General features: G+C 56.2%; 1 protein-coding gene across 1 annotated transcript; it reads left to right on the plus strand.

Annotated features, from left to right (window-relative positions):
• Positions 1 to 9,980: 9,980 nt before the first annotated feature.
• On the plus strand, positions 9,981 to 21,693 carry TEFM (transcription elongation factor, mitochondrial). Its single transcript, XM_073608310.1, has 4 exons — positions 9,981 to 10,127; positions 11,512 to 11,942; positions 19,266 to 19,415; positions 21,247 to 21,693. The coding sequence occupies exons 1-4, from the start codon at positions 10,088 to 10,090 to the stop codon at positions 21,670 to 21,672; spliced, it is 1,047 nt and encodes a 348-aa protein (XP_073464411.1). The 5' UTR covers positions 9,981 to 10,087; the 3' UTR covers positions 21,673 to 21,693.
• The last annotated feature ends 2,392 nt before the right edge of the window (positions 21,694 to 24,085 follow it).

Consider the following 24,085-nt stretch of genomic DNA (forward strand, 5'->3'; position numbering starts at 1 on the left):
TCTCCAACTCCCCCCCCTCCTACGTATCCCTCTCCAACTCAACCCCCCCTCTACTTATCCCTCTCCAACTCCCCCCCCCCTTCCTGTCCCTCTCCAACTCCCCCCTCCTACTTATCCCTCTCCAACTCTCCCCCTCCTACTTATCCCTCTCCACTCCACTCTCCCCTCCTATCCCTCTCCATATCCCTCCCCCTCCTACTTATCCTTCTCCAACTCAACCCCCCCTCCTACTTATCCCTCTCCAACTCCCCCCTCCTTCTTATCCCTCTCCAACTCCCCCCCCCTCCTTCTTATCCCTCTCCAACTCTCCCCCCTCTTACTTATCCCCTCCAACTCACCCCCCTCCTACTTATCCCTCTCCAACTCCACCCCTCCTACTTATTACTCTCCAACTCTCCCCTCCTACTTATCCCTCTCACTCCACCCTCCTACTATTACTCTCCCCCTCCTACTTATCCCTCTCCAACTCCCCCCCTCCTACTTATCCCTCTCCAACTCTCCCCCTCCTACTTATCCCTCTCCAACTCTCCCCCTCCTACTTATCCCTCTCCAACTCTCCCCCTCCTACTTATCCCTCTCCAACTCTCCCCCTCCTACTTATTACTCTCCAACTCTCCCCCTCCTTCCTATCCCTCTCCAACCCCCCCCCCCCTCCTTCTTATCCCTCTCCAACTCTCCCCCCTCCTACTTATCCTCTCCAACTCCCCCCCTCCTTCCTATCCCTCTCCAACTCTCACCCCTCCTACTTATCCCTCTCCAACCCTCCCCCTCCTTCCTATCCCTCTCCAACTCTCCCCCCTCCTACTTATCCTCTCCAACCCTCCCCCTCCTTCCTATCCCTCTCCAACTCCCCTCCTACTTATCCCTCTCCAACTGTCCCCCTTCTTCTATCCCTCTCCAACCCTCCCCCCTCCTACTTATCCCTCTCCAACCCTCCCCCCCTTCTACTTATCCCTCTCCAACTCCCCCCCCCCCTCCTTCCTATTCCTCTCCAACTCTCCCCCTCCTTCCTGTCCTTTTCTATCTCTCCCCCCTCCTTCCTATCCTATCTCCCTGTTCTCCCCGCTCTATCTCTCCCCCTCCTTCCCGTTCCTTTCCATCTCCTCTCCCCTCTATTTCCCCCCCGCCTCTTTCTTGTTTCTCTATCTCCCCCCCCCCCTCTATCTTCCTCCTCTTCACACTCCTGTCCCTTTTCATCTCTCCCCTCAGCCTCTTTCTATTGATAGAGAAGGATTGGGAGAGGGGATAAAGTGATGGGGAGAGGGACAAGAAGGGGGAGAAAGAAATGGAAAGGGGGGATAGAAAGGGACAATAAAATAAAGGAGAGGAGAGAGAGGGGAGAAGGGGGGTGGGAGAGGGGAGACACAGGAGACCAGGGAGACAGATAGAGGGGGAGATGTTCTCATGTCCACAATATAAGACATTGGAAATGGTTTGCCTATTTTCTGGCCTTCTATTAATTGCTGCACCCAGTGGGGGAGGGGAAATCCAGCTGTCAGAATAGGATGGCACAGTGGAGGGAGTCCAGCTGTCAGAATAGGATGGCACAGCGGAGGGAGTCCAGCTGTCAGAATAGGGTGGCACAGCGGGGGGAGTCCAGCTGTCAGAATAAGGTGGCACAGCGGGGGGAGTCCAGCTGTCAGAATAGGATGGCACAGTGGAGGGAGTCCAGCTGTCAGAATAGGGTGGCACAGTGGGGGAGTCCAGCTGTCAGAATAGGATGGCACAGTGGGGGAGTCCAGCTGTCAGAATAAGGTGGCACAGCGGGGGGAGTCCAGCTGTCAGAATAAGGTGGCACAGCGGAGGGAGTCCAGCTGTCAGAATAGGATGGCACAGTGGGGGAGTCCAGCTGTCAGAATAGGATGGCACAGTGGAGGGAGTCCAGCTGTCAGAATAGGGTGGCACAGTAGGGGGTCCAGCAGTCAGAATAGGATGGCACGGTGTGTGTGTGTGTGTGTGGGGGGGGGGGGTCCAGCTGTCAGAATAGGATGGCACAGCGGGGGGAGTCCAGCTGTCAGAATAGGGTGGCACAGTAGGGGGGTCCAGCAGTCAGAATAGGATGGCACAGTGGAGGGAGTCCAGCTGTCAGAATAGGATGGCACAGTGGAGGGAGTCCAGCTGTCAGAATAGGATGGCACAGCGGGGGGAGTCCAGCTGTCAGAATAGGATGGCACAGTGGAGGGAGTCCAGCTGTCAGAATAGGGTGGCACAGTGGAGGGAGTCCAGCTGTCAGAATAGAGTGGCACAGTGGGAGGAGTCCAGCTGTCAGAATAGGATGGCACAGTGGGGGAGTCCAGCTGTCAGAATAGAGTGGCACAGTGGGAGGAGTCCAGCTGTCAGAATAGGATGGCACAGTAGGGGAGTCCAGCTTTCAGAATAGGATGGCACAGTGGGAGAGTCCAGCTGTCAGAATAGGGTGGCACAGTGGGAGGGAGTCCATCTGTCAGAATAGGATGGCACAGTGGGGGAGTCCAGCTGTCAGAATAGGGTGGCACAGTGGGAGGGAGTCCAGCTGTCAGAATAGGGTGGCACAGTGGAGGGAGTCCAGCTGTCAGAATAGGATGGCACAGTGGGGGAGTCCAGCTGTCAGAATAGAGTGGCACAGTGGGAGGAGTCCAGCTGTCAGAATAGGATGGCACAGTGGGAGAGTCCAGCTGTCAGAATAGGGTGGCACAGTGGGAGGGAGTCCATCTGTCAGAATAGGATGGCACAGTGGGGGAGTCCAGGTGTCAGAATAGGATGGCACAGTGGGGGGAGTCCAGCTGTCAGAATAGGATGGCACAGTGGGGGGGAGTCCAGCTGTCAGAATAGGATGGCACAGTGGGGAGTCCAGCTGTCAGAATAGGATGGCACAGTGGGGGGAGTCCAGCTGTCAGAATAGGATGGCACAGTGGGAGAGTCCAGCTGTCAGAATAGGATGGCACAGTGGGGGGAGTCCAGCTGTCAGAATAGGGTGGCACAGTGGGGGGGGGGGGAGTCCAGCTGTCAGAATAGGGTGGCACAGTGGGGGGGGGGAGTCAGCTGTCAGAATAGGATAGCACAGTGGGGAGAGTCCAGCTGTCAGAATAGGATGGCACAGTGGAGGGGAGTCCAGCTGTCAGAATAGGATAGCACAGTGGGGAGAGTCCAGCTGTCAGAATAGGATGGCACAGTGGAGGGAGTCCAGCTGTCAGAATAGGGTGGCACAGTGGAGGGAGTCCAGCTGTCAGAATAGGGTGGCACAGTGGGGAGAGTCCAGCTGTCAGAATAGGATGGCACAGTGGAGGGAGTCCAGCTGTCAGAATAGGGTGGCACAGTGGGGGGGGGGGGGGGGAGTACAGCTGTCAGAATAGGATGGCACAGTGGAGGGAGTCCAGCTGTCAGAATAGGGTGGCACAGTGGGGGGGGGGGGGAGTACAGCTGTCAGAATAGGATGGCACAGTGGAGGGAGTCCAGCTGTCAGAATAGGGTGGCACAGTGGGGGGGGGGGGGAGTACAGCTGTCAGAATAGGATGGCACAGTGGGGGGGGGGGGGAGTCCAGCTGTCAGAATAGGGTGGGAAGAACACAAAACAAAGAGCCCGTCCTTTATATTAAACAACTGCAATACCTCGGCCTAGACATTGGCCAATCAGGAAGATTCAAGCCAACCATAGAGGCCAAGAAAGACGAGAACCACGCAGAACCTTCTATGCCATCAGGAGACAGCTGGACCACCTAAACCCACCAGTGAGAGGCGGGCTCAGAATCTTTGATAGTGTCACCATCCCCCATCCTTCTTTATGGCAGTGAAGTTTGGGGTCTTGTCACTCACCCAGATCAATCCAAATCGGACTCCAAGAGTCTTCCAAGTCCATCGGAGCTCCTCCAACACTGCTTGCCGGTCTGAGCTCCTCCAACGCTGCTTGCCGGTCTGAGCTCCTCCAACGCTGCTTGCCGGTCTGAGCTCCTCCAACGCTGCTTGCCGGTCTGAGCTCCTCCAACGCTGCTTGCCGGTCTGAGCTCCTCCAACGCTGCTTGCCGGTCTGAGCTCCTCCAACGCTGCTTGCCGGTCTGAGCTCCTCCAACGCTGCTTGCCGGTCTGAGCTCCTCCAACGCTGCTTGCCGGTCTGAGCTCCTCCAACACTGCTTGCCGGTCTGAGCTCTTCCAACACTGCTTGCCGGTCTGAGCTCCTCAGAGTCGTTATGTTATTAATTTAATTTAATTTCGTTGATTCGTTTCGGGATTCGCTTAGTTTCATTTAATTTTGCTTCGTTTATTAATTTTCTAAAGAATTCCACACTTTCGGAACGTTTTGAATTCAGATTGGTTGAAAAATTATCGATCGGTTTGAATTCTGTGTGAAGAATAGCTGGTTTGTGGGAAGGTGGCCGCCGCGTCCTTAGCAACCGTTGACGTATCAGCGGACTTCCCCACTGACAGCTGAAATGTAAACAAAAGAATGCCGGAAATAAACAGCGAGGGGTCCCCCTCCCCCAGAGCTGTGCCTGTCTCTCCTCCTCCCCGGGGGTGGGGGGGGTGTAGCTTGGGATCGAGTCCCCCAGAGCTGTGCCTGTCTGCAGAGGATCTCTCCTCCTCCGGGGGGGGTGTAGCTTGGGATCGAGTCCCCCAGAGCTGTGCCTGTCTGCAGAGGATCTCTCCTCCTCCCCGGGGGGGGGTGTAGCTTGGGATCGAGTCCCCCAGAGCTGTGCCTGTCTGCAGAGGATCTCTCCTCCTCCGGGGGTGGGGGGGGGTGTAGCTTGGGATCGAGTCCCCCAGAGCTGTGCCTGTCTGCAGAGGATCTCTCCTCCTCCCCGGGGGGGGTGGGGGTAGCTTGGGATCGAGTCCCCCAGAGCTGTGCCTGTCTGCAGAGGATCTCTCCTCCTCCCTGGGGGTGGGGGGGGTGTAGCTTGGGATCGAGTCCCCCAGAGCTGTGCCTGTCTGCAGAGGATCTCTCCTCCTCCCCGGGGGGGGGGTGTAGCTTGGGATCGAGTCCCCCAGAGCTGTGCCTGTCTGCAGAGGATCTCTCCTCCTCCCTGGGGGTGGGGGGTGGGGTGTAGCTTGGGATCGAGTCCCCTAGAGCTGTGCCTGTCTGCAGAGGATCTCTCCTCCTCCCCGGGGGGTGGGGGGGTGTAGCTTGGGATCGAGTCCCCCAGAGCTGTGCCTGTCTGCAGAGGATCTCTCCTCCTCCCCGGGGGGGGGGGGTAGCTTGGGATCGAGTCCCCCAGAGCTGTGCCTGTCTGCAGAGGATCTCTCCTCCTCCCCCGGGGGGTGGGGGGTGGGGTGTAGCTTGGGATCGAGTCCCCCAGAGCTGTGCCTGTCTGCAGAGGATCTCTCCTCCTCCCCGGGGGGTGGGGGGGGGGTGTAGCTTGGGATCGAGTCCCCCAGAGCTGTGCCTGTCTGCAGAGGATCTCTCCTCCTCCCCGGGGGGGGGGGGGTAGCTTGGGATCGAGTCCCCCAGAGCTGTGCCTGTCTGCAGAGGATCTCTCCTCCTCCGGGGGTGGGGGGGGTGTAGCTTGGGATCGAGTCCCCCAGAGCTGTGCCTGTCTGCGGAGGATCTCTCCTCCTCCCCGGGGGGGGTGGGTGTAGCTTGGGATCGAGTCCCCCAGAGCTGTGCCTGTCTGCAGAGGATCTCTCCTCCTCCCTGGGGGTGGGGGGGTGTAGCTTGGGATCGAGTCCCCCAGAGCTGTGCCTGTCTGCAGAGGATCTCTCCTCCTCCCCGGGGGTGGGGGGGGTAGCTTGGGATCGAGTCCCCCAGAGCTGTGCCTGTCTGCAGAGGATCTCTCCTCCTCCCCGGGGGTGGGGGGGTGTAGTCCCCCAGAGCTGTGCCTGTCTGCAGAGGATCTCTCCTCCTCCGGGGGGGGGGGGGTGTAGCTTGGGATCGAGTCCCCCAGAGCTGTGCCTGTCTGCAGAGGATCTCTCCTCCTCCCCGGGGGTGGGGGGTAGCTTGGGATCGAGTCCCCCAGAGCTGTGCCTGTCTGCAGAGGATCTCTCCTCCTCCCCGGGGGGGGGGTGTAGCTTGGGATCGAGTCCCCCAGAGCTGTGCCTGTCTGCAGAGGATCTCTCCTCCTCCCCGGGGGTGGGGGGTAGCTTGGGATCGAGTCCCCCAGAGCTGTGCCTGTCTGCAGAGGATCTCTCCTCCTCCCCGGGGGGGGGGTGTAGCTTGGGATCGAGTCCCCCAGAGCTGTGCCTGTCTGCAGAGGATCTCTCCTCCTCCCCGGGGGTGGGGGGTAGCTTGGGATCGAGTCCCCCAGAGCTGTGCCTGTCTGCAGAGGATCTCTCCTCCTCCGGGGGGGGGGGGTGTAGCTTGGGATCGAGTCCCCCAGAGCTGTGCCTGTCTGCAGAGGATCTCTCCTCCTCCCTGGGGGTGGGGGGGGTGTAGCTTGGGATCGAGTCCCCCAGAGCTGTGCCTGTCTGCAGAGGATCTCTCCTCCTCCCCGGGGGGGGGGGGGTAGCTTGGGATCGAGCCCGCAGATGTGTCACCATAGGAAGTGGTGTGCTATGGTGGCACATTGAGAAGAGGAGGAGCCAGGAGAGCCAGCGGGGGACCCACAAAGAGGAGGATGGGGGGCTCCTCTGTGCAAAACCATTACAGAGCCGGTAAGTAGAACACGTCTGCTATTGTAAAAAGAAGAATCGGGCTTCACAAATCCGTCCTGCCAATAAACGAGGACTTTGTCTGCCCTCTAGACATGTACATGACCAAAAAATCTTGTTTGTTTCGTTTTGAATCATTAATCTAGTTATTTCAATTCGTTTCATTTCGTTGATTTGTGGAATTCGTATTTTGAATTTTCAATTTTCTTCGAATTTACAGATTTTTTTTTTATTTGAAATGTTCAATAAAAATTGATAATTATCTAATCGGTCGAAACGAAAATGTTACATTGTTTGTTTTGGATTTGAATGCAGCAAAGTGAAGAAACAAAAGAAAAATCTTCATCAAATGGTTCCAATGACTTCTTTGGATTAAACGGCAATTATTTCCAAACGCTCCTCTAATAACACAAAGTCAGCGATATGTGGAGTGAGAATTCCAGTTCAATGGAAAAAATTATCGGAGGAATTTCGTTACGTTATTCGGAACATTCGGTGAAATTTGTCTTTATTGTAATTCGGATATATCCGAATCTCCGAATAACGAAACATTTGTCCGAATATTCATTGTGAAGGAAACGAACCGCACGTGTCTACTGCCCACTCACCATCCATGTGATAACCAACCAGTACTCAGCCTCATGACACCTCTGAGGCCTCCAGACCGTCAAACACACTTCCCAGGGCCTGTGCACCCAACAGTCCACTTCCGTCACCTCTCACTGCTTTTCCTGCAGCTCCAGTGCCTTGAAAAAGTATTCATACCCCTTGAAATTCTCCACATTTTGTTACAACCAAAAACATAAATGTATTTTATTGGGATTTTATGTGATAGACCAACACAAAGTGTCACATAATTGTGAAGTGGAAGGAAAATGATAAATGATACAAATAAATATGTGAAAAGTGTGGGGGGAGGGGCATTTGTATTCAGCCCCCTTTACTCTGATACCCCTAACTAAAATCTAGAGGAACCAATTGTCTTCAGAAGTCACCTAATTAGTAAATAGAGTCCACCTGTGTATCATTTAATCTCAGTATAAATACAGCTGTTCTGTGAAGCCCTCAGAGGTTTGTTAGAGAACCTTAGTGAACAAACAGCATCATGAAGGCCAAGGAACACACCAGACAGGTCAGGGATAAAGTTGTGGAGAAGTATAAAGCAGGGTTAGGTTATAAAAAAATCTCCCAAGCTTTGAACATCTCACGGAGCTCTGTTCAATCCATCATCGGAAAATGGAAAGAGTATGGCACAACTGCAAACCTACCAAGACATGGCCGTCCACCTAAACTGACCGGCCGGGCAAGGAGAGCATTCATCAGAGAAGAGCCAAGAGGTCCATGGTAACTCTGGAGGAGCTGCAGAGATCCACAGCTCAGGGGGGAGAATCTGTCCACAGGACAACTATTAGTCGTGTTCTCCACAAATCTGCCCTTTATGGAAGAGTGACAAGAAGAAAGACATTGGTGAAAGAAAGTCATAAGAAGTCCTGTTTGTAGTTTGTGAGAAGCCATGTGGAGGACACAGCAAACATGTGGAAGAAGGTGATCTGGTCAGAGGAGACCAAAATTCAACTTTATGGCCTAAAAGCAAAACGCTATGTGTGGGGAAAACTAACACTGCACATCACCCTGAACACACCATCCCCACCGTGAAACATGGTGGTGGCAGCATCATGTGGTGGGGATGGTTTTCTTCAGCAGGGACAGGGAAGCTGGTCAGAGTTGATGGGAAGATGGATGGAGACAAATACAGGACAATCTTAGAAGAAAACCTGTTAGAGTCTACAAAAGACTTGAGACTGGGGTGGAGGTTCACCTTCCAGCAGGACAACGACCCGAAACATCCAGCCAGAGCTACAATGGAATGGTTTAGATCAAAGGATATTCATGTGTTAGAATGGCCCAGTCACAGTCCAGACCTAAATCACATTGAGAATCTGTGGCAAGACTTGAAAATTGCTGTTCACAGACGCTCTCCATCCAATCTGACAGAGCTTGAGATATTTTACAAAGAAGAATGGGCAGAAATGTCCTCTCTAGATGTGCAAAGCTGGTAGAGACATCCCCAAAAAGACTTGTAGAGAAAGGGGGTTCTACAAAGTATTGACTCCGGGGGGCTGAATACAAATGCCCCTCCCCCACACTTTTCACATATTTATTTGTGGGAGGAGTTGTGGGCGGGCAGTGCAGACAGGTGGGAGGGGTTGTGGGCGGGGAATGCAGACAGGTGGGAGGGGTTGTGGGCGGGGAATGCAGACAGGTGGGAGGGGTTGTGGGCGGGGAATGCAGACAGGTGGGAGGGGTTGTGGGCGGGGAATGCAGACAGGTGGGAGGGGTTGTGAGCGGGGAATGCAGACAGGTGGGAGGAGTTGTGGGCAGTGCAGACAGGTGGGAGGAGTTGTGGGCGGGGAATGCAGACAGGTGGGAGGAGTTGTGGGCAGTGCAGACAGGTGGGAGGAGTTGTGGGCGGGGAATGCAGACAGGTGGGAGGAGTTGTGGGCAGTGCAGACAGGTGGGAGGAGTTGTGGGCAGTGCAGACAGGTGGGAGGAGTTGTGGGCGGGCAGTGCAGACAGGTGGGAGGAGTTGTGGGCAGTGCAGACAGGTGGGAGGAGTTGTGGGCAGTGCAGACAGGTGGGAGGAGTTGTGGGCGGGGAATGTAGACAGGTGGGAGGAGTTGTGGGCAGTGCAGACAGGTGGGAGGAGTTGTGGGCGGGGAATGCAGACAGGTGGGAGGAGTTGTGGGCGGGGAATGCAGACAGGTGGGAGGAGTTGTGGGCGGGCAGTGCAGACAGGTGGGAGGAGTTGTGGGCGGGGAATGCAGACAGGTGGGAGGAGTTGTGGGCGGGGAATGCAGACAGGTGGGAGGAGTTGTGGGCAGTGCAGACAGGTGGGAGGAGTTGTGGGCAGTGCAGACAGGTGGGAGGAGTTGTGGGCAGTGCAGACAGGTGGGAGGGGTTGTGGGCGGGCAGTGCAGACAGGTGGGAGGAGTTGTGGGCGGGGAATGCAGACAGGTGGGAGGGGTTGTGGGCGGGGAATGCAGACAGGTGGGAGGGGTTGTGGGCAGTGCAGACAGGTGGGAGGAGTTGTGGGCGGGGAATGCAGACAGGTGGGAGGAGTTGTGGGCGGGCAGTGCAGACAGGTGGGAGGAGTTGTGGGCGGGGAATGCAGACAGGTGGGAGGAGTTGTGGGCAGTGCAGACAGGTGGGAGGAGTTGTGGGCGGGCAGTGCAGACAGGTGGGAGGAGTTGTGGGCGGGGAATGCAGACAGGTGGGAGGAGTTGTGGGCAGTGCAGACAGGTGGGAGGAGTTGTGGGCGGGCAGTGATAGGTGTGGTGTTGGGCTCTATTACCTCCTATGGCCGCGGTGTGGCGCTCCTCCCGGATATCTGACTGTAAATACGAATATTCTGGTCACGCCCCTTTCCATGTCTATTAATGCGCTTTATATGGGGCGTGTCCCGGCGCCCCAGCCCCGCCCCATTGCCGCGTAAGAGTGATGCGAATCAGTGACGTCATCAGGCGGCGCCTCCATGTTGGGATACCGGAGAGTTCTCATCGCCGCCACCGCCGGTAATCAGCCCTCCCCTCCCCCACTCACTACACGTCACCGAATAGGCGGCCAATCCGATCTTCTCCCCGCACTGATCACATGATGGGAGGTGAACCCCTCCCCCAGAGACACGTGACCGATACTGACCCCCCCAATAGTCTAATATGTCCAAATCCCCCCTCCCCCCAATGTCACCACTGACATGACTCCGCCTCCTCCCTACAACATGACTCCGCCTCCTCCATACAACATGACCCCGCCTCCTCCCTACAACATGACCCCGCCTCCTCCATACAGCATGGGGCACCGACATGACCCCGCCTCCTCCCTACAACATGACCCCGCCTCCTCCATACAGCATGGGGCACCGACATGACTCCGCCTCCTCCCTACAACATGACTCCGCCTCCTCCATACAGCATGGGGCACCGACATGACTCCGCCTCCTCCCTACAACATGACTCCGCCTCCTCCCTACAACATGACTCCGCCTCCTCCCTACAACATGACCCCGCCTCCTCCATACAGCATGGGGCACCGACTGGACTCCGCCTCCTCCCTACAACATGACTCCGCCTCCTCCATACAACATGACTCCGCCTCCTCCATACAACATGACTCCGCCTCCTCCATACAACATGACTCCGCCTCCTCCATGCAGCATGGGGCACCGACATGACCCCGCCTCCTCCATACAGCATGGGGTACTGACATGACTCCGCCTCCTCCCTACAACATGACTCCGCCTCCTCCATACAGCATGGGGCACCGACATGACTCCGCCTCCTCCCTACAACATGACTCCGCCTCCTCCCTACAACATGATTCCGCCTCCTCCCTACAACATGACTCCGCCTCCTCCCTACAACATGACTCCGCCTCCTCCCTACAACATGACCCCGCCTCCTCCATACAGCATGGGGCACCGACTGGACTCCGCCTCCTCCCTACAACATGACTCCGCCTCCTCCCTACAACATGACTCCGCCTCCTCCATACAACATGACTCTGCCTCCTCCATGCAGCATGGGGCACCGACATGACCCCGCCTCCTCCATACAGCATGGGGTACTGACATGACTCCGCCTCCTCCATACAGCATGGGGCACCGACATGACTCCGCCTCCTCCCTACAACATGACCCCGCCTCCTCCATACAGCATGGGGCACTGACATGACCCCGCCTCCTCCATACAGCATGGGGAACTGACATGACTCCGCCTCCTCCATACAGCATGAGGCACCGACATGACTCCGCCTCCTCCCTACAACATGACCCCGCCTCCTCCGTACAGCATGGGGCACTGACATGACTCCGCCTCCTCCATACAGCATGGGGCACTGACTTTATAGCTCCCCCAATCAGGTCGTGCCTTCATTCTGCTTTGTATTTGTGTCCTCCAGGGAGACGTCTGATTGGATGGTCATGTCCTTTCAGCAGGTCGGAGCGGTGTCGGGTGGTCCATTCTTCCAGCTCTCTGGACAGACAGGACACCCCCCAGGAAGGGACCTCCTTGGAGAAGAATATGAAGAGTAATCTGGAGAAGGACTTCAGTCCGGAGCAGAGAGAAGTCCTCCTACGTTTACTGAACACGGCTTCCGAGAGTCAGCTGGACTGTGTGAAGGAGCTGCAGGGAAAGAAAGCCGCCAGCATTGTCCAGTACCGTGAGCAGTACGGCCCTTTCCCCAACCTGGACACCCTACGGAGCGTCCCGAACTTCCACACACCCTTCATCTACAGACTATGTCTGTCCATACTGAGCCTCAATGACCGGACTGACCCCGAGGTGATCGCCAAATTCCTAAAACCCGACATCCCTGTGTGTAGGCTGCAGGTAGGTACACAGGGGAGATACCATCTATCACCACTAGAGGTCATCAGTAGTCATACCAGCTCCTCCACACCCACCACTAGAGGGCATCAGTTGTAGTGCCGGCTCCTCCACACCCACCACTAGAGGGCATCAGTTATAATGACGGCACCTCCACACCCACCACTAGAGGGCATCAGTAGTCATACCGGCTCCTCCACACCCACCACTAGAGGGCATCAGTTGTAGTGCCGCCTCCTCCACACCCACCACTAGAGGGCATCAGTAGTAGTGCCGGCACCTCCACACTCACCACTAGAGGGCATCAGTTGTAGTGCCGGCTCCTCCACACCCACCACTAGAGGGCATCAGTTGTAGTGCCAGCACCTCCACACTCACCACTAGAGGGCATCAGTTGTAGTGCCGGCTCCTCCACACCCACCACTAGAGGGCATCAGTTGTAGTGCCGGCTCCTCCACACCCACCACTAGAGGGCATCAGTTGTAGTGCCAGCACCTCCACACCCACCACTAGAGGGCATCAGTTGTAGTGCCGGCACCTCCACACCCACCACTAGAGGGCATCAGTTGTAGTGCCGCCACCTCCACACCCACCACTAGAGGGCATCAGTAGTCATACCAGCTCCTCCACACCAACCACTAGAGGGCATCAGTTGTAGTGCCGGCTCCTCCACACCCACCACTAGAGGGCATCAGTTATAATGCCGGCACCTCCACACCCACCACTAGAGGGCATCAGTTGTAGTGCCAGCTCCTCCACACCCACCACTAGAGGGCATCAGTTATAATGACGGCACCTCCACACCCACCACTAGAGGGCATCAGTTGTAGTGCCGCCTCCTCCACACTCACCACTAGAGGGCATCAGTTGTAGTGCCGGCTCCTCCACACCCACCACTAGAGGGCATCAGTTATAATGCCGGCACCTCCACACCCACCACTAGAGGGCATCAGTTGTAGTGCCGGCTCCTCCACACCCACCACTAGAGGGCATCAGTTGTAGTGCCGGCTCCTCCACACCCACCACTAGAGGGCATCAGTTGTAGTGCCGGCTCCTCCACACCCACCACTAGAGGGCATCAGTTGTAGTGCCGGCTCCTCCACACTCACCACTAGAGGGCATCAGTTGTAGTGCCGCCTCCTCCACACTCACCACTAGAGGGCATCAGTTGTAGTGCCGGCTCCTCCACACCCACCACTAGAGGGCATCAGTTGTAGTGCCAGCTCCTCCACACCCACCACTAGAGGGCATCAGTTGTAGTGCCGGATCCTCCACACCCACCACTAGAGGGCATCAGTTATAATGCCGGAACCTCCACACCCACCACTAGAGGTCATCAGTTGTAGTGCCGGCACCTCCACACCCACCACTATAGGGCATCAGTTGTAGTGCCGGCTCCTCCACACCCACCACTAGAGAGCATCAGTTGTAGTGCCGGCTCCTCCACACCCACCACTATAGGGCATCAGTTGTAGTGCCACCTCCTCCACACTCACCATCAGTTGTAGTGCCGGCTCCTCCACACCCACCACTAGAGGGCATCAGTTATAATGCCGGCACCTCCACACCCACCACTAGAGGGCATCAGTTGTAGTGCCGGCTCCTCCACACCCACCACTAGAGGGCATCAGTTATAATGCCGGAACCTCCACACCCACCACTATAGGGCATCAGTTGTAGTGCCGCCTCCTCCACACTCACCACTAGAGGGCATCAGTTGTAGTGCCGGCTCCTCCACACCCACCACTAGAGGGCATCAGTTATAATGCCGGCACCTCCACACCCACCACTAGAGGGCATCAGTTGTAGTGCCGGCTCCTCCACACCCACCACTAGAGGGCATCAGTTATAATGCCGGAACCTCCACACCCACCACTAGAGGGCATCAGTTGTAGTGCCGGCTCCTCCACACCCACCACTAGAGGGCATCAGTTGTAGTGCCGGCTCCTCCACACCCACCACTATAGGGCATCAGTTGTAGTGCCGCCTCCTCCACACTCACCACTAGAGGGCATCAGTTGTAGTGCCGGATCCTCCACACCCACCACTAGAGGGCATCAGTTATAATGCCGGCACCTCCACACCCACCACTAGAGGGCATCAGTTGTAGTGCCGGCTCCTCCACACCCACCACTAGAGGGCATCAGTTGTAGTGCCGGCTCCTCCACACCCACCACTAGAGGGCATCAGTTATAATGCCGGAACCTCTACACCCACCACTAGAGGGCATCAGTTATAGTGCCGGAACCTCCACACCCACCACTAGAGGTCATCAGTTGTAGTGCCGGATCCTCCACACCCACCACTACAGGGCATCAGTTGTAGTGCCGCCTCCTCAACACTCACCACTAGAGGGCATCAGTTGTAGTGCCGGCTCCTCCACACCCACCACTAGAGGGCATCAGTTGTAGTGCCGGCACCTCCACACCCACCACTAGAGGTCATCAGTTGTAGTGCCGGCTCCTCCACACTCACCACTAGAGGGCATCAGTTGTAGTGCCGCCTCCTCCACACTCACCACTAGAGGGCATCAGTTGTAGTGCCGGCTCCTCCACACCCACCACTAGAGGGCATCAGTTGTAGTGCCGGCTCCTCCACACCCACCACTAGAGGGCATCAGTTGTAGTGCCGGATCCTCCACACCCACCACTAGAGGGCATCAGTTATAATGCCGGAACCTCCACACCCACCACTAGAGGTCATCAGTTGTAGTGCCGGCACCTCCACACCCACCACTATAGGGCATCAGTTGTAGTGCCGGCTCCTCCACACCCACCACTAGAGAGCATCAGTTGTAGTGCCGGCTCCTCCACACCCACCACTATAGGGCATCAGTTGTAGTGCCACCTCCTCCACACTCACCATCAGTTGTAGTGCCGGCTCCTCCACACCCACCACTAGAGGGCATCAGTTATAATGCCGGCACCTCCACACCCACCACTAGAGGGCATCAGTTGTAGTGCCGGCTCCTCCACACCCACCACTAGAGGGCATCAGTTATAATGCCGGCACCTCCACACCCACCACTATAGGGCATCAGTTGTAGTGCCGCCTCCTCCACACTCACCACTAGAGGGCATCAGTTGTAGTGCCGGCTCCTCCACACCCACCACTAGAGGGCATCAGTTATAATGCCGGCACCTCCACACCCACCACTAGAGGGCATCAGTTGTAGTGCCGGCTCCTCCACACCCACCACTAGAGGGCATCAGTTATAATGCCGGAACCTCCACACCCACCACTAGAGGGCATCAGTTGTAGTGCCGGCTCCTCCACACCCACCACTAGAGGGCATCAGTTGTAGTGCCGGCTCCTCCACACCCACCACTATAGGGCATCAGTTGTAGTGCCGCCTCCTCCACACTCACCACTAGAGGGCATCAGTTGTAGTGCCGGATCCTCCACACCCACCACTAGAGGGCATCAGTTATAATGCCGGCACCTCCACACCCACCACTAGAGGGCATCAGTTGTAGTGCCGGCTCCTCCACACCCACCACTAGAGGGCATCAGTTGTAGTGCCGGCTCCTCCACACCCACCACTAGAGGGCATCAGTTATAATGCCGGAACCTCTACACCCACCACTAGAGGGCATCAGTTATAGTGCCGGAACCTCCACACCCACCACTAGAGGTCATCAGTTGTAGTGCCGGCTCCTCCACACCCACCACTACAGGGCATCAGTTGTAGTGCCGCCTCCTCAACACTCACCACTAGAGGGCATCAGTTGTAGTGCCGGCTCCTCCACACCCACCACTAGAGGGCATCAGTTGTAGTGCCGGCACCTCCACACCCACCACTAGAGGGCATCAGTTGTAGTGCCGGCACCTCCACACCCACCACTAGAGGGCATCAGTTGTAGTGCCGGATCCTCCACACTCACCACTAGAGGGCATCAGTTGTAGTGCCGGCTCCTCCACACCCACCACTAGAGGGCATCAGTTGTAGTGCCAGCTCCTCCACACTCACCACTAGAGGTCATCAGTTGTAGTGCCAGCTCCTCCACACTCACCACTAGAGGGCATCAGTTGTAGTGCCGACTCATCCACACTCATCACTAGAGGTCATCAGTTGTAGTGCCAGCTCCTCCACACTCACCACTAGAGGGTATCAGTTGTAGTGCCAGCTCCTCCACACTCACCACTAGAGGTCATCAGTTGTAGTGCCGGCTCCTCCACACTCATCACTAGAGGGCATCAGTTGTAGTGCCAGCTCCTCCACACTCACCACTAGAGGTCATCAGTTGTAGTGCCGTCTCCTCCACACTCATCACTAGAGGGCATCAGTTGTAGTGCCGACTCCTCCACACTCATCACTAGAGAGCATCAGTTGTAGTGCCAGCTCCTCCACACTCACCACTAGAGGTCATCAGTTGTAGTGCCGTCTCCTCCACACTCATCACTAGAGGGCATCAGTTGTAGTGCCGACTCCTCCACACTCATCACTAGAGAGCATCAGTTGTAGTGCCAGCTCCTCCACACTCACCACTAGAGGTCATCAGTTGTAGTGCCGGCTCCTCCACACTCACCACTAGAGGGCATCAGTTGTAGTGCCGACTCCTCCACACTCATCACTAGAGGGCATCAGTTGTAGTGCCGCCTCCTCCACACTCACCACTAGAGGGCATCAGTTGTAGTGCCAGTTCCTCCACACTCATCACTAGAGGGCATCAGTTGTAGTGCCGGATCTTCCACACTCACCACTAGAGGGCATCAGTTGTAGTGCCGGATCTTCCACACTCACCACTAGAGGGCATCAGTTGTAGTGACGACTCCTCCACACCCACTGCTAGAGGTCATCAGTTGTAGTACCGCCTCCTCCACACCCACTGCTAGAGGTCATCAGTTGTAGTGCCGCCTCCTCCACACTCATCACTAGAGGGCATCAGTTGTAGTGCCGGATCCTCCACACCCACCACTAGAGGGCATCAGTTGTAGTGCCGGATCTTCCACACTCACCACTAGAGGGCATCAGTTGTAGTGCTGGGTCCTCAACACCCACCACTAGAGGGCATCAGTTGTAGTGCCGACTCCTCCACACCCACCACTAGAGGGCATCAGTTGTAGTGCCGACTCCTCCACACTCACCACTAGTGGGCATCAGTTGTAGTGCCGACTCCTCCACACCCACCACTAGAGGGCATCAGTTGTAGTGCCGACTCCTCCACACCCACCACTAGAGGGCATCAGTTGCAGTGCCGGATCCTCCACACTCACCACTAGAGGTCATCAGTTGCAGTGCCGCCTCCTCCACACCCACCACTAGAGGGCATCAGTTGCAGTGCTGCCTCCTCCACACCCACTGCTAGAGGTCATCAGTTGCAGTGCCGCCTCCTCCACACCCACCACTAGAGAGCATCAGCTGTAGTTCCGGTCCTCCACACTCATCACTAGAGGGCATCAGTTGTAGTGCCAGCTCCTCCACACTCACCACTAGAGGTCATCAGTTGTAGTGCCGTCTCCTCCACACTCATCACTAGAGGGCATCAGTTGTAGTGCCGACTCCTCCACACTCACCACTAGAGGGCATCAGTTGTAGTGCCGACTCCTCCACACCCACCACTAGAGGGCATCAGTTGCAGTGCCGGATCCTCCACACTCACCACTAGAGGTCATCAGTTGCAGTGCCGCCTCCTCCACACCCACCACTAGAGGGCATCAGTTGCAGTGCCGTCTCCTCCACACTCATCACTAGAGGGCATCAGTTGTAGTGCCGACTCCTCCACACTCATCACTAGAAAGCATCAGTTGTAGTGCCAGCTCCTCCACACTCACCACTAGAGGTCATCAGTTGTAGTGCCGTCTCCTCCACACTCATCACTAGAGGGCATCAGTTGTAGTGCCGACTCCTCCACACTCACCACTAGAGAGCATCAGTTGTAGTGCCAGCTCCTCCACACTCACCACTAGAGGTCATCAGTTGTAGTGCCGTCTCCTCCACTCTCATCACTAGAGGGCATCAGTTGTAGTGCCGACTCCTCCACACTCATCACTAGAGGGCATCAGTTGTAGTGCCGCCTCCTCCACACTCACCACTAGAGGGCATCAGTTGTAGTGCCAGCTCCTCCACACTCATCACTAGAGGGCATCAGTTGTAGTGCCGCCTCCTCCACACTCACCACTAGAGAGCATCAGTTGTAGTGCCGGATCTTCCACACTCACCACTAGAGGGCATCAGTTGTAGTGCCGGATCTTCCACACTCACCACTAGAGGGCATCAGTTGTAGTGCCGACTCCTCCACACCCACTGCTAGAGGTCATCAGTTGTAGTACCGCCTCCTCCACACCCACTGCTAGAGGTCATCAGTTGTAGTGCCGCCTCCTCCACACTCATCACTAGAGGGCATCAGTTGTAGTGCCGGATCCTCCACACCCACCACTAGAGGGCATCAGTTGTAGTGCCGGATCTTCCACACTCACCACTAGAGGGCATCAGTTGTAGTGCTGGGTCCTCAACACCCACCACTAGAGGGCATCAGTTGTAGTGCCGACTCCTCCACACCCACCACTAGAGGGCATCAGTTGCAGTGCCGGATCCTCCACACTCACCACTAGAGGTCATCAGTTGCAGTGCCGCCTCCTCCACACCCACCACTAGAGGGCATCAGTTGCAGTGCTGCCTCCTCCACACCCACTGCTAGAGGTCATCAGTTGCAGTGCCGCCTCCTCCACACCCACCACTAGAGAGCATCAGCTGTAGTTCCGGTCCTCCACACCCACCACTAGAGGGTATCAGTTGTAGTGCCAGCTCCTCCACACCAACCACTAGAGGTCATCAGTTGTAGTGCCAGCTCCTCCACACCCACCACTAGAAGGCATCAGTTGCAGTGCCGCCTCCTCCACACCCACCACTAGAGGGCATCAGTTGCAGTGCTGCCTCCTCCACACCCACTGCTAGAGGTCATCAGTTGCAGTGCCGCCTCCTCCACACCCACCACTAGAGAGCATCAGCTGTAGTTCCGGTCCTCCACACCCACCACTAGAGGGTATCAGTTGTAGTGCCAGCTCCTCCACACCCACCACTAGAGGTCATCAGTTGTAGTGCCAGCTCCTCCACACCCACCACTAGAGGGTATCAGTTGTAGTGCCAGCTCCTCCACACCCACCACTAGAGGTCATCAGTTGTAGTGCCAGCTCCTCCACACCAACCACTAGAGGGCATCAGTTGTCATACTAGCTCCTCCACACTGGCCACCAAGTTAGGATTTATACCCCATTCCTACTGGAAATCGGTGTTGGTTTTGCACTGAATGAGTCTTGTAGGGCCATGCTGAATATCAGTCTTCTCCACTTCTTGATACATAGTGACAGTTGTTGTCTTTGTAGGAGGCGGAGAGCATCATATCCATTGTCTTTGGATTGAGAAAGCTGGCCTGGGCTCACGTTGACCGCTCATTGACAGTCAGAGAATGGCAGCAGAAGGAATGCTTCCACCTAGTGAAGGGAAAACACCTTCCGGAGGTGTATCTGGAAACCGTAAGTTACTGAATCACTAGTGAGGAACTACAAATCCCAGCATGCCCCTTATAGTGTTTGCTTCCCCCGGTGGTGCAGGGTGCTCAGTCTGGTGTGTGATTGGACTATCCCTCTCCCATTGGAGTGTTTGCTGCCCCCCGGTGGTGCAGGGTGCTCAGTCTGGTGTGTGATTGGACTATCCCTCTCCCATTGGAGTGTTTGCTGCCCCCCGGTGGTGCAGGGTGCTCAGTCCGGTATATGATTGGACTATCCCTCTCTCATTGTAGTGTTTGCTGCCCCCCGGTGGTGCACGGTGCTCAGTCTGGTGTGTGATTGGACTATCCCTCTTCTATTGGAGTGTTTGCTGCCCCCCGGTGGTGCAGGGTGCTCAGTCTGGTGGGTGATTGGACTATCCCTCTCCCATTGGAGTGTTTGCTGCCCCCCGGTGGTGCAGGGTGCTCAGTCTGGTGTGTGATTGGACTATCCCTCTCCCATTGTAGTGTTTAGTGCCCCCCGGTGGTGCAGTGTGCTCTGTCTGGTGTGTGATTGGACTATCCCTCTCCCATTGGAGTGTTTAGTGCCCCCCTGTGGTGCAGGGTGCTCAGTCCGGTATATGATTGGACTATCCCTCTCCCATTGTAGTGTTTAGTGCCCCCCGGTGGTGCAGTGTGCTCAGTCCGGTATATGATTGGACTAATCCTCTCCCATTGTAGTGTTTAGTGCCCCCCTATGGTGCAGGGTGCTCAGTCTGGTGTGTGATTGGTTATCCCTCTTCTATTGGAGTGTTTGCTGCCCCCCGGTGGTGCAGGGTGCTCAGTCTGGTGGGTGATTGGACTATCCCTCTCCCATTGGAGTGTTTGCTGCCCCCCGGTGGTGCAGGGTGCTCAGTCTGGTGGGTGATTGGACTATCCCTCTCCCATTGGAGTGTTTGCTGCCCCCCGGTGGTGCAGGGTGCTCAGTCTGGTGGGTGATTGGACTATCCCTCTCCCATTGGAGTGTTTGCTGCCCCCCTGTGGTGCAGGGTGCTCAGTCTGGTGGGTGATTGGACTATCCCTCTCCCATTGTAGTGTTTAGTGCCCCCCTGTGGTGCAGGGTGCTCAGTCTGGTGTGTGATTGGACTATCCCTCTCCCATTGTAGTGTTTAGTGCCCCCCGGTGGTGCAGTGTGCTCAGTCCGGTATATGATTGGACTAATCCTCTCCCATTGTAGTGTTTAGTGCCCCCCGGTGGTGCAGTGTGCTCAGTCCGGTATATGATTGGACTAATCCTCTCCCATTGTAGTGTTTAGTGCCCCCCTGTGGTGCAGGGTGCTCAGTCTGGTGTGTGATTGGACTATCCCTCTCCCATTGTAGTGTTTAGTGCCCCCCGGTGGTGCAGTGTGCTCAGTCCGGTATATGATTGGACTAATCCTCTCCCATTGTAGTGTTTAGTGCCCCCCTGTGGTGCAGGGTGCTCAGTCTGGTGTGTGATTGGACTATCCCTCTCCCATTGTAGTGTTTAGTGCCCCCCGGTGGTGCAGTGTGCTCAGTCCGGTATATGATTGGACTATCCCTCTCCCATTGTAGTGTTTAGTGCCCCCCGGTGGTGCAGGGTGCTCAGTCTGGTGTGTGATTGGACTATCCCTCTCCCATTGTAGTGTTTAGTGCCCCCCTGTGGTGCAGGGTGCTCAGTCCGGTATGTGATTGGACTATCCCTCTCCCATTGGAGTGTTTGCTGCCCCCCGGTGGTGCAGGGTGCTCAGTCCGGTATATGATTGGACTATCCCTCTCCCATTGTAGTGTTTAGTGCCCCCCGGTGGTGCAGGGTGCTCAGTCCGGTATATGATTGGACTAATCTTCTCCTATTTTCTGCAGATCTCCTCGGTGGTGTCCGTGCTCCCGCAGGCGGATTATTACATCCTGGAGAAGCCGTCAGTCTCCTCTCAGAACACTTCGCTGTTCCCGGTGGTGTTACATTTGCGCACAGTGGAAGCCATGTTGTACTGTCTGTTGAACCCCCGGATTGGGGAGGAGAAGGAGCAGCGGGTGTTCAGCATGAACCGGAGCACGGTGGGGAAACACTTTGAGATCATGGTGGGGGAGGCGAGGACGAGTGGGGTGGAGGTTGTACAGAGACTCATTGCAGAGGCCAGCATTGCACCCAAACCCAGAGTGACCTTTCCTCCAGAACTTCTCCGCCAATACCACCAGCAACTCCAACCCCGGGGGCAGAACCGCTACGAGGAGATGTGTGACGCTCTGCTACAAGCTGTGACCTGCTATGAGCTCGCTCTGTTCTAGGAATAAAAGTCTGATCATCTAGTGTGGTGCCTGTCCTCTTCTATGAATGGGGGGGCGTATCTACACCGCTTCTATGAATGGGGGGCGTATCTACACCTCTTCTATAAATGGGGGGCGTATCTACACCTCTTCTATAAATGGGGGGGCGTATCTACACCTCTTCTATAAATGGGGGGCGTATCTACACCTCTTCTATAAATGGGGGGGCGTATCTACACCTCTTCTATAAATGGGGGGCGTATCTACACCTCTTCTATAAATGGGGGGGCGTATCTACATCGCTTCTATGAATGGGGGGGCGTATCTACATCGCTTCTATGAATGGGGGGCGTATCTGCATCGCTTCTATGAATGGGGGGCGTATCTACATCTCTTCTATAAATGGGGGGCGTATCTGCATCGCTTCTATGAATGGGGGGCGTATCTACATCTCTTCTATAAATGGGGGGCGTATCTACATCGCTTCTATGAATGGGGGGCGTATCTACATCTCTTCTATGAATGGGGGGCATATCTACATCTCTTCTATGAATGGGGGGCGTATCTACATCTTTTCTATGAATGGGGGGCGTATCTACATCTCTTCTATGAATGGGGGGCGTATCTACATCGCTTCTATGAATGGGGGGCGTATCTACATCGCTTCTATGAATGGGGGGCGTATCTACATCGCTTGTATGAATGGGGTGTATCTACATCTCTTCTATGAATAGGGGGCGTATCTACATCTCTTCTATGAATGGGGGGCGTATCTACATCTCTTCTATGAATGGGGGGCCGAACTACACCTTTACTGTGAATGGGGCATATCTACACCTCTTCTATGAATGGGGGGGCGCGTATTTAGTGTACAGAGACCGGACCGGGGGGAATCGGTCTCCATAGACCGGCAGTGTACAGAGGCCGTACCGGGGGGAATCGGTCTCCATAGACCGGCAGTGTACAGAGACCGTACCGGGGGAATTGGTCTCCATGGACCGGCAGTGTACAGAGACTGTACCGGGGGAATTGGTCTCCATGGACCGGCAGTGTACAGAGGCCGTACCGGGGGGAATCGATCTCCATAGACCGGCAGTGTACAGAGGCCGTACCGGGGGAATCGGTCTCCATAGACCGGCAGTGTACAGAGACCGTACCGGGGGAATCTGTCTCCATGGACCGGCAGTGTACAGAGACTGTACCGGGGGAATTGGTCTCCATGGACCGGCAGTGTACAGAAAGCGTACCGGGGGAATCGGTCTCCATAGACCGGCAGTGTACAGAGGCCGTACCGGGGGAATTGGTCTCCATAGACCGGCAGTGTACAGAGGCCGTACCGGGGGAATTGGTCTCCATAGACCGGCAGTGTACAGAGACCGTACCGGGGGAATTGGTCTCCATAGACCGGCAGTGTACAGAGGCCGTACCGGGGGAATTGGTCTCCATAGACCGGCAGTGTACAGAGGCCGTACCGGGGGAATTGGTCTCCATAGACCGGCAGTGTACAGAGGCCGTACTGGGGGAATCGGTCTCCATAGACCGGCAGTGTACAGAGACCGTACCGGGGGAATTGGTCTCCATGGACCGGCAGTGTACAGAGGCCGTACTGGGGGAATCGGTCTCCATAGACCGGCAGTGTACAGAGGCCGTACTGGGGGAATCGGTCTCCATAGACCGGCAGTGTACAGAGAGCGTACCGGGGACCCCGTCTCCATAGACCGGCAGTGTACAGGGGCCGTACCGGGGGAATCTGTCTCCATGGACCGGCAGTGTACAGAGGCCGTACCGGGGGAATTGGTCTCCATGGATCGGCAGTGTACAGAGGCCGTACTGGGGGAATCGGTCTCCATAGACCGGCAGTGTACAGAGGCCGTACCGGGGGAATCTGTCTCCATGGACCGGCAGTGTACAGAGGCCGTACTGGGGGAATTGGTCTCCATAGACCGGCAGTGTACAGAGGCCGTACTGGGGGAATCGGTCTCCATAGACCGGCAGTGTACAGAGGCCGTACCGGGGGAATCTGTCTCCATGGACCGGCAGTGTACAGAGGCCGTACTGGGGGAATTGGTCTCCATAGACCGGCAGTGTACAGAGGCCGTACCGGGGGAATCGGTCTCCATAGACCGGCAGTGTACAGAGAGCGTACCGGGGGGAATCGGTCTCCACAGATCGGCAGTGTACAGAGGCCGTACCGGGGGAATTGGTCTCCATATACCGGCAGTGTACAGAGAGCATACCGGGGACCCCGTCTCCATAGACCGGCAGTGTACAGAGGCCGTACCGGGGGAATTGGTCTCCATGGACCGGCAATGTACAGACACCGTACCGGGGGAATCAGTCTCCATAGACCTGCAGTGTACAGAGAGCGTACCGGGGACCCCGTCTCCATAGACCGGCAGTGTACAGAGGCCGTACCGGGGGAATCGGTCTCCAT

Source organism: Aquarana catesbeiana, linkage group LG12 (genome assembly GCF_042186555.1).
Source record: "Aquarana catesbeiana isolate 2022-GZ linkage group LG12, ASM4218655v1, whole genome shotgun sequence".
Lineage (NCBI taxonomy): Eukaryota > Metazoa > Chordata > Amphibia > Anura > Ranidae > Aquarana > Aquarana catesbeiana.

What these genes read in the sequence shown, in the direction of transcription:
- TEFM (XM_073608310.1), top strand. Translation starts at nt 10,088, where the DNA reads ATGTTGGGATACCGGAGAGTTCTCATCGCCGCCACCGCCG. An exon ending in TCTCATCGCCGCCACCGCCG is followed by an intron (nt 10,128 to 11,511) that starts GTAATCAGCCCT and finishes TGTGTCCTCCAG; the next exon opens with GGAGACGTCTGATTGGATGG. An exon ending in TCCCTGTGTGTAGGCTGCAG is followed by an intron (nt 11,943 to 19,265) that starts GTAGGTACACAG and finishes TTGTCTTTGTAG; the next exon opens with GAGGCGGAGAGCATCATATC.